Genomic DNA, 18,066 nt, shown 5'->3' on the forward strand with positions numbered 1-18,066 from the left:
GACTCTTTTCCAAACAGTGGCGCTCTCCGTCGCTGTCAGGGTATGTGAAGTCCTCTTTGCCTTCCACCACACCGTTACTGGGTGGCTTTCTTAGTGCCGCCATCCAGTTGAGCGTGAAGTGTGATCTTCCAGCACTTTGCCCTTTTCATTCCCTTCCATGTGCTTGCTCTGCTTTCGGGGACTCTACTTGGATCTCTTGCCTGTCTTTTCAATTGTTTTCCTAAGTTATTGTAAGAATTTTTTACATTTTCTCTTACTGCTGTTAAGAAACTGTTCATTATCTAAAAATAATGAAGTTCACCGTATACTTTCAGCCTTTACCGAGGTCTTTGAAGTGCTTGAGTTCGTTTTCTTGTGTGATGGAGGAAGAAGTCCGGTTCCTTCATTCTTTGCTTGTGAATTATCAGTTATTCCCATATCGTTTGTGTAATTCTTTCTTGATCAAGCTTATGTGGTTTTATTTCTTGACCCTCAGTTCTGTTCCGCTGATGTGCACATCTAGTATTTTTAAAGTTCCTCGGGCGATCCACGTGCACTTTAGGCTTAGAACTGCATGGCTGGTAGGGAGGTGGGCGGGGTCAGGAAGCGGCACAGCGCAGGTGTCTGCGTGATGCTTCATGGCCGACGGACAGACAGGGTTCTTCACTTACCGGCGTTTCTTCAGTCTACTGCTAGGGATGCTTGCTAGCCGTAGATTCCGAGTCCCTTCGCTCTGACAGCACAGAGTGTAGCAAAGAGGCGAGCATGTGTTTGCATGTGCTGTGAGTCTAGGCTTTTCCGGGAGGATGCTTCCTCTAAGCCTTAGGAATCGATGTGTTTAGTGACTGCTCCAGGTAAGCTGTCTGGTCAGACTGGGGTCATACTCAGCTTAGTAGGGCTGCCGTTGGAGGGCCCTGCAGCTGCTTTTTGCAGCCCACCTGCAGAATTGATACTTCAGGTCCCCTCGGCAGGAATGCTGTTCTTGCTCTTACAGGAAATGGTAAAAAGCAGCTTCATGAATCCTTCACAGTGCTCACTGTGAGCTCCTCCCTGGTGCCTTATTTACCATTTGTCTCCTATTAAATATGTGAAAATGCAGTTCTTCTCCTTCTCTGTTGCTCTATTTAAATTTTCATAACTGTTCTTAAGAACTAGTTACACCAATCGATGGAAATGGTCATGGGGCGGCATTCCCTTTTTCAACCTTTCATTTGACTGTCTGTCCCCAGCACAGCAACAGCGCCTGTACCTCACAGACATCCAGGAAACACGGTTCAGTCCATGGAAGGCAGTTGCTGGAGTTCGGTCTCAGAAATAGTCTTTGTTTATCTTTTTACCCTGTGATGCTGTGACTCATGGAAGTAAATGTTGTATGGACCACTCAAAGTTACCTCCATATTTATGTCTTCTCTCTAACAAGTGTGTGGGACTAAATGGCTGGGTGTCTTGCACAAAACTCTCGGCTCTGTTTCCAGCCAGACTTACCTTGCTGGGTTGTGTGTGTCTGTAGGCTGCTCCAGTACTCTTGGGAAACTGACAGGCTATAAATATTACTTAAGCAGTTTTGAATAGACATTTTTAACTTCAGTCTTTTTAGTCTCAAAAATTAAAATCTTGGGTCTTAAGAAGGCAGAGTTTCTTTTAAAATAAATGTTTTCATTATTTTCTTTTAGGATAGAATTTTTGCGGCATTTGAAGAGCTTTTTCCAGGTTATGTTTAAAATTGAAACGAAGCCATGTGGTGAGGAACTCAAGGGTGGGGACAAAGTGCTGATGACCTGCGTTGGTATTGGCTTCTCAAATCTCAGCAAGACCCTCAAGTGATACTCGTACACCAGCAGCCTCCGTTGTGGATGGATGAAGCAGAAGCTGCGGAGGAGCGAAGGGACCACGTCCAGATGTGTCCATCCAGGACAGGACAGCCTCTTAACATTAAGGACTTTAGTTTTCCACTGAAAATACTGATGTGCAAATAAAAGACGTTTCTACCATGTTACTTCCAGCTGTTTCTCCAGTGACAGTGACATTTCTTGGAGGCCAAGCTCATGTGAGCTTCCCAACTCATCTGGAGGAGGGGCCCTCAGGAAGTGGTCACGCTGCTAGACCAGTCTTTGGACTGTGGTTTTGTGTGGGGATTAATGTGGCAGTGTGTGTGGCAGCCTCTGTTCACCATGACAGACTATGAGAATGCCAGAGGCTGGGGCAGTTGGTTTTTCTCTTGTTTTGTGAATGAGTTGTTGCACGGGCACATGCTGTACTTAATCCTGTAAATTGTGTTTGTGAGGGACTGGTGGTTGGGCTGGGGAGGGCAATTCTGGGGTGTCTTTAGGTGTTTTCTGTATTCCAGGTATGGCATAAATTTTCTTTTTATTCTTCTAATAGCACTATAGTGTAAATTATTATTTCCATAAGAAAATTCAAAAGGATATTTTGTTTGTTTGATGTTTATAATGCAAAAACATTAGCTCTTCTAGTTTAAAGGTGTAGCAGCCAGAGCCTGCGATGTTACTACTTGTAAGCTAATGTTCCTGTTCTGTGGATGCTAGCAAGAGTCCTAGCTATCCAAGTCCTGGGTCAGAGACATGGGACTTCGTAGCACAGCAGGCGGCATGAACATTTAACCTGAGGTCTCCTACTGCCAAGTCCTGCTGTGGAAGGGAGGGGCTCAGGTCGGGGTGCGTGCAGTCAAATTCGCATCACAGGCGAGGAGCATGGATGCCGAGGAATCTTCCTTCTTCGTAGCAAATCTGTTCTTTATTCCACTGGAAAGACTCTTTGACCCCTCGAGGCTGTTTACTGCAAACAGTTTTGAGACGGGACTTAGGCAGAGACCAATGAGAAGGTGCAGGGATCCCAGGATCCTGGCAGATTCCCCTGCCAATTCTGTGTGTGAAGTATACAGGATTCACCAGTGGTGTTCTCCCTATTGGAGCAGGCTTTGGAAGTCAGGGTGGCCTTTGCCTCATTCTTCTTCCTCAGAACCCTTCCCTTTTCATTAAACGAGCAGTGTCGTTTTTGCACTGTGTTTTTGCAGTGGCTGAAGATTCAGAGCTGGAGATCTGACCTTGAGGGACACGGGGACATTCTGGATGAGGCCCCGAGCCCAGAGCTTTCCATGGTTTAGCCGGGTCCTGTTGGTGCATAACAGTTTAAAACAGTACTCATTCAGCATCCCAGAGTTGGTAGGTCACAAGTGTGGCAGGTGTGGATAACGTCTCTACATGACATCTCACAAGGTCGCTGTCAAGGTATCAGCCCCTCAGGCTCTCATTTGAAGGCTCTGGGGAAAAAAGAAAGGTGCAGGTTTCAGGGTGTGGGATTGAAGTCCATTCCTTTGCAGGCTGCTGCCAACAACGGAAGCCTGTGAACTCTGCCAGCAGTCCCTTTCACTTGGCCCCTCCATCTTCAAGCTAGCAAGGCTGTGTCAAATCCTTGACATTTAAGCGGAATCTGACTTCCTCTTGGGACACCAGCTAGAGAAAAACGTTACCTTGGAACAGTCTGTGGTGTAGTGGTCCCACCTGGGCAGCCCTCCTGTCTTAAGGTCAGACAGTTATGGCGCTGTCTGAATTAGTGTGTGTTTGGTCATCTTAGAATTTGGTCTACCACATATTTGAGGCCACCATTGTTTTAAATCAGACCTGCCCAAACAGAACTAAGTGGCCATGGTGCTTTGGACCTGCCAGGTTTTCTCTAATAGGGGCCTGTGGGAGCCCGTTCTGGGGTTCCTCGTGGCTTTACCCAGCAGGTCCGAATAGAGGATGATCAGGACCACGGGCCTGAGTGCAGGTGTCTGAGATGGCCTGCACTTGGCTGTGCTGGGGGAGGAGGTCTTTTGCTCCACCCCTTGGCGTCTCTATAAAAACCCTGGACCAGAGACAGTCCGGGCCCGTTGGAATAGGTTCCAGGCCCTCTCGAAGCTATCCTTTATTTTCTATCTGTTTATCTCCACAAGATTCTCCACTATAAATCCTTCTATCTAATATTTCCTGCTGCTCGCACTCAAGAAAACTCTGGGAAGCTGTGGGGGTGGTGGGCAAACGCCCCACAGGGGCCTCCTGTTCTTTCATGTGCTTTGGAAATGGTACTGCTTTTCAGTATCGGGGCAGATAGAAGCCCGAGCATATGGTCGCAAGCAGCATAGAGCACATGTGTCTCTGTAAACACAGGAGTGTCTGAGCTCCAGCCCTCTGCTACAGCTGGTTCTGGAGCTGGAACATCTGGGAGCAGTGGTGAAGAAGGAAGGATGAATTAGTTTCCTCCCCCCATTTGGACGAGGTCTTAGTAAACAGTCCAGACTTGCAATGCCTCAGCTTTCTGAATGCTGTGATCACAAGGCTGCATCCCCACAAATGCAATATTTAAACAACTGTTCTTGATCCTTTTTCGGTTTCTCAAAGGAAACAAAGCCCTTCTGTAGGCTTGAGTCATCTGCCAGCTGCTGTTTGGAGACCATTCGGCTCGTGCAGTCCGCTCTGTTCTTGGCTTTGCTCCTTGGTCTAGCTGTTTGCCACGGGTTGTTTAGGAAGTGCTTAGTTCTGTGGTAGAGTTCTGTTCGGGCAGATCTAGTGTGGGAATTTGGCTTTCTGTCTTGGCCTATCCTGTTTTGGTTTCTATTACTGTGATAAAACACCGTGACCAAAAGCAGCTTGGGGAGAAGGGGTTTTGATGTTGTTTGTTTGTTTTGACTTACTTGTCCCAGGACGTGCATCCATCATGAACTCAGGGCAGAAATTCAAGCAGGAACCTGGAAGCAGAAACTGAAGGACAGACCATGGCGTGGGAGTGTTGCTAACTGACTTGCTCAGCATGCTTGCTTTCTTTTTTCTTTTTTTGGTTTTCTGAGACAGGGTTTCTCTGTGTAGCTCTGGAGCCTGTCCTGAAACTCACTCTGTAGCCCAGGCTGGCCTCAAACTCACAGAGATCCGCCTGGCTCTGCCTCCCGAGTGCTGGGATTAGAGGCGTGCGCCACTACCACCTGGCTCAGCCTGCTTTCTTATAGGACTCCAAACCACCTGCCCATGGGTGGCCCCACTCACAGTGAACTGGTCCTTTCTACATCAATCATTAGTCTAGAAAATGTCTCACAGACTGGCCTACAGGTCAATCTAAGAGATTTTTCTCACTTAGAGTTTCCTTTTCTTACAGGACCCTGGCCTTTGTCAAGTTGACACAAAACTACCCAGCATGCCACTCTTCAGATTACAGACCACTCTTAAGTGCAGAAGGTAGGTGGAAAAACTAACGCACTCAGGAAATGGACTCTGAAGTTTTGGTGGTGCATGTGGCAGGAGTGGATTTACCTGGCTGAGAAGGGAGCGGGGTAGGCTGGATAAATGGATTTACTGGGCTTTAATCAAGGATGTGAGAAGATGTGGAGGTGCCTCTATGTTGGAGACTTAGGGATTTAGCATGTAGTTTTAGCGGGTCTGAGGAATAGGGATTCAGCTCTGTGGTCTATGCCCAACCCATGTCTCCATTGTTACTCACCCATCCAAGTAATGACGAGTAACCAGACTTAGAACTCCACATTCAGGTGGCCCTAGCCTGTTCTTTAGAAGTGACTAACAGTTAGTGGGAACGTCAGTAAGCAGACCAGGCCTTTATGTCCTTTTGTTGGCCACAACTAAGAAGTCATTTGAGAGGAATGAATGATCAGTATTTGACATCTAACAGATCAAGCCAGATCATCCTTTACTCAAACAGAAGTTGTTATTTTGTCAGGGTGCTGGGTGTAGGACTGCTCTAGGGCCTTGTCATGTTTGGCTTATACTTGTCAAGACGGTCTGACCCAACCTGGAGGGCAGGTCCTGATTGTACTCGTTTGAAAACATCCTGGCTGATTCTGACATCATTGCATTTCTCCGAGGACTCAGGATATACTTTATTCCTCTCCCCACAATCTCCAACCCTTTCAAGAACCTTGCATTCAAAAACTATTATGATTAATTGGGTTGTTAGTTTCTCTCTGCTACAGTTTTGGGGAAATGGTATACTCACACTGATGAAAGTAGATGCCATGTTAAATATGGAGGTACCCAGCCAAGTGATGGCCCGTGGTGAGCTTACGTGTCTGTTCTCTTGAGTACCAGGTCACCGAGGCTAGGACAGAGTGGCAGGGTGGCTGCTGGTCTTGGAGTAAGGGCGGTGCTGTTTGCTGCTGCTGTGTCTGGGTGTGCCTGGCCATCCGGAAGCTCTTGCTTAGTCTTCAGGGAAGAATGTTAGAGGCCGTGTGTCTTGCAGTGGCTGCCTGTCTTGCGGTGTGAAGGGATCTACCTTCAGTTATGACAAGCGACTTCGGGCTGTTTCGTTCCTGGAACTCCCTCCCCAGACACATGCTTCCCTCTCCGTCTTGAATTCTGTGGGTCACTGCTGTTTTACCCGCTAGGCAATGGAGGCATTGTGTCTAAGATTTGTAAGCTATGAGGATGTTTCAGGAAACCAGGGGAGAGATGGTGGTAAACGGCAAAGAGCAGAAATATTTAAATACCCAGAAAGCAAAATAGAGGCTTCCCAGCTTGTTAAAACCCTTGGAAAGCATGTGAGTGAGAGTGTTCACAGGATTTGTAAGGACACTGGGTGTCAGGGAATTAAATGTCTGGCCACCAATCAATTTAAAAGGGAAAACTATGAAGTCTTAGAGATTTGGAGTAAGGCTGCCTTCCAATGTGGTGTTTGATGACGCTCAGGGGCCTAGAAATTTAGGCCAAGTCCTCCTCCCCTTTTCTCTTTGAGCCTCCTCAGTTTTAGTTCCTGGGGAAGCCCTGACTCCTGTACACCTTCTTCTTCCTGTTTTCACAGACCCCTTACTTAGCATTCATCATGCTGGTAATTGTCTTACTTTGTTTAACTCACACTATTAAGTACTGGGTATGACTAATAACCTAATGGTTTTTAGGCCTCTTTTTTTTTTTTTTTTTAAAGGTCATTTTGAGGGAAGCCTTTGGTTCCTAGATTGGGTTGGCTATCCATCCTTCAGAGCCTTGGTTTCTTCTGAAACTATGGCGCATCTACCTCACCCCACACCAGTATTAAGAGCATTTATTAAACGATATCCTGAGATTGGGATTTTTTTAGCTGTTCAGTCCTTGGTGTAGATTCAAAGTAGTTTTTCATCTAACAGGTTAATGTCAACGTGAGTCACAGGGCTTATCTTTACATCTAGTCCTTGGATGTGCTCAGCTAACAGACCGGATACAAGCTATGGCACCTGCATGCAGCTTGAGGTCAAACTGCCCTACAACATGGTGACAGAGTTATAAAGGAGGCCTACAGGCATCCCAGTGAAGTTCTCTCTGTTCCAGCCAGGGAGCGCAGAATGAAAGCCCTAGCTGAGTCAGAACTGCCAGGTCTAAAGCTCCCTGTTCATTTTACCAGATAGAGCCATAAGGAACAGCCATTCCCTCCAAGAAAGGAAACAATGTCTATTTGCAGTTCTGAGATTGCATATGTCAGCGTATTTTTTCGGTAGCTAGTCTGGTGCCGCATGGAACATCATGTAGTTAGGAAAAAGTCAGACAAGCCCAAGAGCCAAGTTGGGTCTAATAGTTGAGGCCTACATTTGAGCAAGTCACAAAGCCCTTTTGAGCCTGAGTTTGCTCGTTAGGATATGATCAAAACCGCCTGCAAAAGGTGATGAAGTAAACGTGGCTCTGGGGCCAGAACCCACTGGCACGAGGTTAGGCTCTCATGGAACCAAGGCAGGGAAGGAGCCGGCACCAGCACCATTCCACGGTTTCAGATTTGTCTCCAGCGGTCAGAGAATGCTGCAGATGTGTGGCTGCAGGCATGCAGAAAGTCAGGTTCAGACCGGAAAAAAATAAAACCCTCTAACAGGTTCAAAAATGTTTAAAAATATGCTTAGGTGCTAAAGAAAGAAAAGAAAATGAGTATAGGTAGTCATAGAAAAAAAAATAGTGTTGTTTTTTTTTTTTATTTTTCGAGACAGGGTTTCTCTGTGTAGCTTTGCGCTTTTCATGGAACTCATTTGGTAGCCCAGGCTGACCTCGAACTCACAGAGATCCACCTGCCCCTGCCTCCCTAGTGCTGGGATTAAAGGGGTGCGCCTCTGCCCGGCAGGGGGGGGGGATAGTTTAAAAGTAAGTCTTTAGTGAGAAAGTAAAGTAATATAAAAAGAATAAACCACATAAACATGGGAAATACACAGGGCATCTGGATCCTGTATGGTGCTTTGTTGACTTTAAATTTTTTAAATGCTAATTAACAAAAAAAAATGACAGCTGCTGAGAGATATTGGATTATAGGGTGAAAAAAACCCTACTGAATTAAACCAGCCTATGTATTTTAAGAATGTCTTAACTTGAGAATGGAAGGCAGTTGTGTTGGGGGAGAGGGTATGCTTTGTTTCCACAGGATTCCTTCAAAATTAATAAAGACCAGAATTGATGGGGGGGGGGGGGGACCTTCCTGAAAATCTTGGCTACAGACATCAAAGAAAAAAAAAAAAAAAACAAGAAAAACTACAAGACAGGTGATGTATAAATTGATTCCTCAGCAGGGGAACTGCTCTGAGACTGAGTCAGACATGATAAATCTTGTTAGCTACAGAGTCCTCATGACTTACTACTATATAGCATCCTTTCTTATGACATGGATGGAGATTTATATTACAGTTTGGTTATGCAGTCCAAACAGACTTATAAAGTTGATAGATGCCTTTTAACTGCTCAAACACAGAGCAGAGAATCATCTTTAGCTGACTTGTGCACACTGTACATTCATACTTGTGTTAATTCAGATATGTATGTTACCTTTAAAAGTTTGTGTGTTTTCAAAAACCAAACAAACAGGAGCAGACACCATTAAAGAAGACAAGTAGCCCAGATGATCCAGCCTCTCAGAATGCCTCTGTTACAGTTTCCTCAAAAATCTGCATCTAGAACAACTTCAGAGTTGGCTAGCTGAGGTGGTTCAGCCTCACAGACTACTCCAGCCAAGACTTCAGATAAGCCCTACACTTTCCCATCATACCGAGACTGGACAACACCTTAGCTCCCTCAGGACCTAACCATTATCTCAATTTTCTCAGGGTCCCTTAAAGATGCCGTTGCCCCCAGACAACAGGAAGCAGTCTAAAGAACACAACGCCTGCATTCCCAAGAGGTGGGGTGGGTAGGTTTTGGTCATTTGGTGGATAAAAATGTTTATCATTGTTTAGAGGAGGGTTGATTGCAAGTTATTACTGGTCATGGTTGGGGAAACTAAGCAAAGGAGCTTAGATTCAGAGATCTCTTTCTGAGAAGAAAATGGGGGGGGGAATATAGGAATGATAGGATAAAAGGGTAGAACTACTGAACCTACTTTAGATATTTTAATAACATAAGGCTTTTCATGACAATGAGACACATCTGCTCCTGGCAGTACCAATTTACTTTAAAAAAGGATGATGGGCATTAAAGAACCTCCATATGGAGTTTGCTTTCAATATGGCAAAGTTAACCACTGGGCAAGAAACTACCCTTGCCTTGACTGCTGACAGTATGCTGTCCAAATTGGACAAGAAGGAAACAAAGCAACTGCCAAACTTTGATAAGACAAGGTAGGACAGTCCTTCAAAATTCCTGCTTCACAGAAAAGTCTGTCAGATATTCTAGGCCTGTGGCCAAAGATGGATGCCTCAACGTTACAGAGGAACCTTGGGTGACTACCCAGGCAGGCAAATGTCTCTATTACTAGTTTTGGAAATTGTTTGCTCTACATTTCCTGTTTACTCATGTAATATAACTTCTTGGGTCTCTAATTGGGTTGAAGAATAGTTATAGTTTTACAGTTTACCTTGTTATCGAATTAAAAAAACTTACAAAAGAGATGTAAATTGTATAAAGTTGAGAAACATTAAAAACTTAGGTTGTTTATCTAAGAAAATGTCTTACGATCTAAAAATATATTTTTAGGTTGGTAATACAAATTATGATTAAGAGTAAATTAAGTACAAAACTTTGGCCTCAACAAGATAGGATAGATAATGGAGTATTTTCTCTGCATTTGCCAAATGAAATGGACTAAACATTGTGAATGTAATTCTTACCTGATAATTGTTCTTATTTTGTGTGTGTGTGTGTGTGTGTATACACACACATACACACACACACACTATATATATATATATATGTATATATATATAGTTTCTCTCTATATATAAACATATATATATAGTTTCACTGTGTTAAAGTTAAAGCCTTTTCTTTTTATTTAGACAAAAAGGGGGAAATATTGTGGAATATTTGTTTATACTGTATGATGATGTGTCACTGTGATGGTTTGATAAAGAGCTGAATGGATAATAGCTAACTAAGCAGGAGAAAATCACCAAGACTTCTGGGCAGAGAGAGGAGCTTGGGATGAATCTAGGCATGAGAGAGACGCCAGCGAGACACTGAAGAGGTCAGACATACAGTACAGAGGAGTGGTAACTGGGCCATGTGACAGAATGTAGATTACTAAAAACAGGTTAATTTAAGTTATAAGAGCTAGTTGGGAAAAAGCCTAATCTAAGGCCATGCTTTCATACTTAATAATAAATCTTCGTGTCATTATTTGGGGCTGGTGGCTGAAAAGAAAGTCTGACTACATCTCCCTTCTCTGGAGACATTGTCTTTGTATTCTGTTCTCTAGCTAAAGTTTGTTTGAGTTTAAATCCCTTAGAATTGCATCTCCAATTGTTGACTAGTGCATTCTTGGGACTATTTCTGAGTCCTGTTTTCCTCTCTGGATGGTAATGTTATTCTCTCCCAGTTTGTGTGGATCAATGAAAAGGAAGAGATGATTCCCAAGGGAAGACTGGAGTGCTTTTACAAAAAGACATTGATCCTGGGGAGGCAGAAGCAAGTTGTCTGCTCTAACCTGTATCACCAAACCCCCTCAGCATTCTCAGAAAGATACCCCACAATACTGCCTGCTGACCACTGTTTTCCTCATCCAGAATCTTCCAGAACTGTAGTAAGGAATTGGTTGGATAAAATAAAATCAGTTTTATAACCAATAACCAACAAAAAGATTGTATCCAGATGGCTAATATCCAGATAGATACTGAATAAATTTTGTGACCATTTTAGCCAGTAGTATTGTTGGTCTAGAAAGAGGAACAGCAGTGTGGATGGTGAACTACACGGAGAAGTGGCCATGACCAATTCAAGATGTGAGAGCATCATGTGGGATGTGGGCCAGAAGGAAGTAGGACGTGGCTGGAGGAAAGAGAGCATCTTCAGACAGATGTCAGCTGCCACTCTCCATGGTGGCCTTTCTCAGCTTCAGGAAAGTAGTTTAAAAGTGAGAGGGTTTAGCAGAGGAAGAGTTTATGGAATGTAACTATTTTAATGATGACAGTGAACGACCCACAGAAAAGCAATGATGACATCAAGTAACAGCAGGCACTGGGATAGGAGTATGGGAAGTGTTGCTCTTATTTCCAAATAATTGGCTCCGTTTTGCTTTACAGTTAGTTATGTTGTACATGCTAATTTATATTGAGACTCTAAGGCACAAGTCTTGTAATTTTTGGAAAAAAAAAAAGACAAAGATAATGTCTTACTTATCTCCACAGGGTTGCTGTTGTTGTGCTGAAACACCATGACCAAAAACAACAGTTCTTTACCAAGGACGTGCATAGAAACTGAAGCAGGGCAGGAACCTGGAGGCAGGAGCTGACACAGAGGCCATGAAGGAGTGCTGCTTAGTGGCTTGCTCCTCATGGCTTGTTCAGCTGCTTGCTTGTAGCTCCCAGGATCTCCAGCCCAGGGATGGCACCACCCACAATGGGCTGGGCCCTCTCTCATCAATCACTAATTAAGAAAATGCTCTACAGGCTTGCCTACAGCAGAATCTTATGGAAGCATTTTCTCAATTGAGGTTCCCTCCGTTCAGTTGACTCTAGCTTGTGTCAAGTTGATATTAAAAATCAGGCAGCAATTAAGAATTAAAAGTCTACTTTGCCCCACCCTCAAAGACAAAACAAAAAAATCTGCACAAGCACCTCACTTGGGAAGTAGCTGCAGCCTGGGAAAGATGCTCCATGGAGGCTGCTGCCATGATGGTGGCCAAGGGGCTTGCCCTGCTGATCTGCTTCTTCTCTCTTGCTGGTGGTAGTGTTCTAGACTAGAAGGCTGGGCCTGACAAGAGGGTGTTACATGGAGACATGCTGGGCTTTCCCAGAAAGGGATTATAGACAGAGGCCTGGGACACTTTGCAGCCCCACCCTGGAGATGAGTCTCACTGTGCATTAACATTGTGAAAGTTTGTAGTCATGCAGTTGAAACGCTGTGTGTAACCTGCCACTTTAAACTACCTGACCCAGGAACCTGTCCCCATTCTGAAAAGAAAATAGTATTAAGGTCTGTGCTGGCTAGTTTTATGTCAAACTAGTGTCATCTGAGAGGAGGGGGCCGCAATTGGGAAAAAGCCTCCATAAGATAGGGCAGCAGGCAGTAGGGTATTTTCCTAGTTGGTGATTGATGGGCAGTGGGGCCGTCCCTGGGCTGGGGGTCCCGGGTTCTATAAGAAAGTAAGCTGAGCAAGCCAGTAAGCAGCACCCCTTCACAACCTCTGCATCAGCTCCCGCCTCCAGATTCAAACCCTATTTGAGGTCCTGTCCTGACTTCCTCCAATGATGGACTACAGTGTGGACGTGTAAGCCAAGTAAACCCTTTCTTCTCCATCTTCTTTTGTTTGTTTGTTTTTGTTTTTTTTGAGACAGGGTTTCTCCATGTAGTTTTGGTGCCTGTCCTGGATCTCGCTCTGTAGACTGGCAGGTTTTGAACTCACAGAGATCCACCTGGTTCTGCTTCCCAAGTGCTGGGATTAAAGGTGTGCGCCTCTGATTGTTGGTCATGGTGCGCCAACTTATTGTTGGTCATGGTGTTTCATCACAGCATTAAAAACTGTAACTAGACAAATGTCACATAGTGCTTTAGTCTGAAGATGGCGAAGTATTTTTTTTTTTTTAGGAAAATATATAATCTTACATTTTATTGTTTTCTTTTGCTTTTGAGACATCTTACCATGCAGCCCAGGCTGGCCTTGAACTCGATCTTCACGTTTCAAATTCCCTAGTGCTAGGTTACAGGTTTGCATCACCACAGTGAGCTTAAACTCATGTTCTTGACTGAAATATTTTTGAGAAGCTAAGTAATGTGAGGGACTTGAGGTGAAAATCCAGGCTTTATCCCCACCCTACCCATAACCTCGACAATCCCCACATCTGAGTTTCAAATCAATGGCTGCCCACCCCATCAGGCCCCAAGCCATATCCTCGTGTCTGGGCTTTCAGGAATTAGAAAATTCAGATGTATGGGTAGGATGGGACTTTTCTTTTTTCAATTATGTGGTTGTTACAAAGAGCCCAGTTTTCTGAGAGTCACATGGACTGTTCTTCCAATAGTTCAGTGTACCCCTGGAGCCCTCTTTGAGTCCTTTGCAAGATGAGGTAAGAAGAACTTAGGGAAAAATACCTGAGGAAGGGAACCCTGGAGAAATGGAGGGCCCCCTGTATGTCAATGGTTAACCTAGGTCACATCTAAGCCTTCAAATGCCTGTGTCTTAGAGAAGTGTGACTTGGGTGTTCCACCTTAGCATGTCACTGAGATACAAAGGTGTGCCCGTTTTTTAAGTGGTACTGGGGATTGAAACCTAGGAATCTGGGCATGCTGGGCAAGTGCTCTACCACTGAACTACATCTCTAGGTGTGTGTGTGTGTGTGTGTGTGTGAGAGAGAGAGAGAGAGAGAGAGAGAGAGAGAGAGAGAGAGAGAGAGAGAGAGAGAGAGGCTCCTTAAGCCCAGGCTGTCTCTGAGTTGAACCCAGGAAGGCTCTGAACTTGCCTCAACATCCCAGGTAGCTGGGATGACAGATCTGCACGACCAAGCCTGGCAAAGAGATGGCTTTTCAGAGCAAAGAACCTGGTTTCTGGGAATGGGAAAGAGGGCTTGGGCCTTGTGAGTGGGTTTCTGGAAAGATGCTGTTGTACGTAAAACAAGCTCTTGTCACAAATGCTGCTGGCTGGTTCTCTGGATGGGCTCTCCAGAAAAGAGCCTGGGTGGTTACTCTGACCTCTCTACAGTGGAGAGTTCACGTGGTGCCTCTCGAAGCAGTTGCTCCTGTTCTGTGTATACACGTTTGGAGCTCTTTCCTGCCTAAGTGGGTGCTATTTTCAGTGCTGAATTTTGTCTGTTGAGCACATAGGATTCAACCAGCCCCTGTCCAACCCAGGCTAGAGTAACTGAATCACTGAGTGCCCTGCCCATTACCCGAGAAGAGAATTTGACCACATGCCAAATGCCCTCGGGTGGAAGGAATGATGGAGCAGGAACCTTCATTACAGTATTATTAAAATAGCTTTGGCAAAAGGAGGAGGACACAGGCAAACAGCAGAGGGTCAGCCATTTAGTCCCCTGCAGACAGTCCCCACTTGTCTGTTCTGTTGACCAGGATTCTGTGGGTCAGGGTGCAGGATAGGCCATGTATATTTTGTAGAATTTTCTATCCAAATGCCAAGAACCACTGCTATTGTGATTAGTTTACACATCCATGTTAAAATATTACCCAGCCGACCATGGTAGTTTATGCCTGAAATCCCAGCACCAGGTGACTGAGGCAGGGGGATTGCAAACTCAAGGCTAGCCTGGGTGTGGTAGTTTGAATGTAATTGGCCCCCATAATCTTAGGGAGTGACACTCTTAGGAGGTGAGGCTTTGTTGGAGTGGGTATGGCCTTGTTGGAGGAAGTGTGTCACTGTGGGGGTGGGCTTTGAAGTTTCCTATGCTCAGGATACCACCCAGTGTCTCAGTTGACTTCCTGTTGCCTGCAGGATGTAGCATTCAGCCACTCCTCCAGCACCATGTCTGCCTGATGCAGCCATACCTCCTGCCATGATGATAATGGACTGAACCTCTGAAACTGTAAGCAAGACACCTCAATTAAATGTATTCCTTTGTAAGAGTTGCCATGGTCATGGTGTCTCTTCACAGCAATAAAACCCTAACTAAGACACTGGGATACTTAGCAAGACTGTCTCAAAAATGAAAAAAACAAAAAAACAACCTACAAATAAAATATTGTGGAACTATTCTTCTTCCATCAGGTGTTTTCTTGGACAGTGGATTCTGTCAGGTCAAAACAAGTCTGCAGTTTGGGGGAGTTGAAAAGAGGTGCTGAGGTATCCTTGAAAAGGTTAGCAGGAGTGCTGTGAGGTGGTTGTCTCTCCAGTTCTGCTTTAGTGAAGCTGCATCCTCCTCCTTGGAGTCCTCTTCTCCTCAGGGCGGCTGCCTGCCACTGGGTCTCCTGTCTGCTCTGACTTGCGCGTGTCGCTGCCTGGCCGATGTCATCCTCACAGACATGTGCTCCTAAGCTGTGGTTTGGAAAAGCTAGGAGGCTCCAGGTTGCACAGGCCATGGAGAACCCGGAGCATGAACCCCTGAGTGAGACCCAGGAGTGCTGACCAGGACATGGGTGTCTCTAGCGGGTCGTACCTTGTGCGTTTTCTAACGAATATTCTTTCAGTGCCTGTCTGTTTCGAGATGAGAAGATAAACGCTGTGAGGGAAGGGTGGGAAGGCAGTAAGCACCCTAATTTTTCCTATTTTTAGAAGAAAACCAAAGCCCTGTAGTTCACTGCACTCTCTGGTTTTTGTCCAGTTGTAACAATCTAGAGTCAGCTGGGAAGACTGGAAACCTCCGGGGAGGAACTTCCTCCATCAGATCATCCTGTGGCCATGTCTGTGGGGGTATTCTCTTGATTAGTGATGGATGTGGGTGGGCCCAGCCTGCTATGAAGGGTGCCACCTCTGGGCAGGTGGACCTGCATTATATAGGAAAGCAAGTCACCAGGCTTGTGGAGGCAGAAACAGGCAGATCTCTGTGAGTTTGAGGTAAGCCTAATCTACAGAATAAGTTTCAGGACTGCATAGAGAGACCTTGTCTCCCTCGCTGCCCCCCCCCCCAAAAAAAAAGGCAGGCTGAGCAAACCATGGAAAGCAAGCCAGTAAGCAGCATTCCTCCAGGGTTCCTACCTCTGCTCCAGCTTGAGTTCCTGACTTGACTTTCCTTGATGAATGTGATGTGGAAATGTAAGCAAAATAAACCCTTTCCTCCCCAACTTGCTTCTAGTCATGGCATTTTTCACAGCAAGGGTATATCAGTTATCTTTTGTTACCCAAGCCCATGAAAACTAACTCAGGTTTAAAATTAATCAGTGTGGTTGTGGTGTCTTTTTCTTTCTCTCTTTCTTTTTCTTTCTTTCTTTCTTTCTTTCTTTCTTTCTTTCTTTCTTTCTTTCTTTCTTTCTCTCTCTCGCTTTCTCTCTCTCGCTTTCTCTCTCTCTCTCTCTCTCTCTCTCTCTCTCTCTCTCTCTCTCTCTCTCTCTCTCTGTCTAAGTGACTGATAACAATTCAGACAGGCTCAAACAACAATGGGCTGCGTCTGTCAGCATGCTGTTTAGTCCTTCTAAATATGATGCAGGAACGTTGTGAGACTTGGTGGGAGACCGGCTTGGACCAGCTGATGTGTCCTAGTACTCGGCAGCCAGGCCTCTCAGAGCAGGGTTTATTCTTCTTGGAGCGTTCATGTGGAGTTAGGCAACCCAGAAGGGGACGATGCTGTGCTTTTCTCTTTCATTCCCAGAGTCTAGAGCAGTGGCAGGTACCCGAGGGCGTTCTAGCTTCAAGACTGTTTTCATTTCATTTCATTTTACTTTTGGTTATTTTTTAAATTAGTGTATAGAACAGTGAGTTTCACTGTGACATTTTCTATGCCCTTTATCTGTCCCCTCTCACTCTCCACCTCTTCTCCTGGCCCGCTTTCTCAAACACTCCTCACCCTTCATTTCTGCTTCTTTTTATTTTCTTCTTTTGTAACGTATATTCCATTCCCTACTATTGTCTGGTGTGTTTCCCCAGATCTACTCGTCCCCTCGCTTGGTCTCCTTCCTAGTTTCATGACCTTTCCTCCTTCCCTACACACACAGAGAAATGGAAGCTCGGGTCTACGTCTACAGAAAACAAGAGGTATGTGTCTTTCTAAGTCTGGGTTATTTTCACTTAATATAATTTCCAGCTCCATCCATTTTCCTGTAAAGCGCTTTCTTTTTTAATTTAAGGCCGAATAAAATTCCATTGGGTTTATGTACCGCTTTTTCTTTACTCTTTCACTGATGGCCATTTGGGCTGGTTCCCTTTTCTAGATGCTGTGTATAACATGATGTAAACATGAATGTCCATGGGTCTTTGTAGTGGCTATCTGCTCTATGACCCCGAAGCACAGCCCTAGAGACTTAGCAGGTAATTGCTCTACCTATGACCTTGAAGTACCTGCCCCTGGGGCATGGCCTCAGGGCTCCTCTTAAGACCTGAGATACACTTTCGCTTCTTTTCTTTTTTTTTTCTCTTCGCTCCCTTGTGAGACTTGGATGCTGGGACAGCCTCAGTCCTGTAAGAACAGCGTGGGACCGTGCCTCACCTTTTCCAGGACACTGCGACAATTTGACAATTTCTATGTTCTGTCTTGTGAGTTTTCCTTTCTTAATAAATCCATTTGTCCTTTAAGCAGACTCCGTGGATTTCCTAAATTAAATCTTTGTGGTGGGGTGGCGAGTTCTTTGAGTATATGCTCAAAAGTGTATAACTGGGTCGTATGGTGGTTCTCTTTAGTTCTATTTAGAGGGAAGTTGACTGAAATAGCAGACTGAATGATTTGGCACCAGTCTGGGTGTTACCATGTAGTAGAAGACATCTGTGAACTGGACTTGTGTCCCAGACATGCTTCAGAGCCAGTGGCTCCAGGGTGCTCATGGGGTGTGGAGTCTGTGGCTCTTGAGGACTAAGGGTGTCAGTAATTATCTAGTGCAGTGAGGAGGAAATGGGGAAAGGTGAGAAGGGCAAATAACGTGTGAGTGAGAAGGAAAAGGTATGGGTTGGGTTTCAGAAATAGAGGAGAAATTATTGCACAGAAGGTACCAGGGACAAACAAACGCAGCAGCAGAATAATTACAGTTATTAAAATAAGATAAAGTAGAAGTCATCTAGACTTTGTCATATCCCTTTCTCGCTGGGATGGAGGGGTTGCTCTTCCCTGCATTGTCT

General features: G+C 45.0%; 1 protein-coding gene across 9 annotated transcripts in view; it reads left to right on the forward strand.

Moving 5' to 3' along the window:
- Rcl1 (RNA terminal phosphate cyclase like 1) overlaps nucleotides 1-17,529 on the forward strand; it is a 61,172-nt gene extending 43,643 nt beyond the window's left edge. For 2 of the 9 annotated variants that reach the window (XM_006991076.3, XM_016009338.3), the window contains one exon: nucleotides 1,653-2,358. In XM_006991076.3, coding sequence (XP_006991138.1) covers nucleotides 1,653-1,803 — 151 coding nt within the window. In that variant the 3' untranslated portion in view covers nucleotides 1,804-2,358. Of the gene's footprint in view, nucleotides 1-1,652; nucleotides 2,359-5,127; nucleotides 5,208-9,028 lie in introns of those variants that run through there. The other 7 variants (XR_013048038.1, XR_013048037.1, XR_013048036.1 and 4 more) reach the window with 7 other exon arrangements.
- Nucleotides 17,530-18,066: the final 537 nt, after the last annotated feature.

The sequence above is a fragment of the Peromyscus maniculatus genome, chromosome 1 (assembly GCF_049852395.1).
Source record: "Peromyscus maniculatus bairdii isolate BWxNUB_F1_BW_parent chromosome 1, HU_Pman_BW_mat_3.1, whole genome shotgun sequence".
In the NCBI taxonomy this organism is placed as follows: domain Eukaryota; kingdom Metazoa; phylum Chordata; class Mammalia; order Rodentia; family Cricetidae; genus Peromyscus; species Peromyscus maniculatus.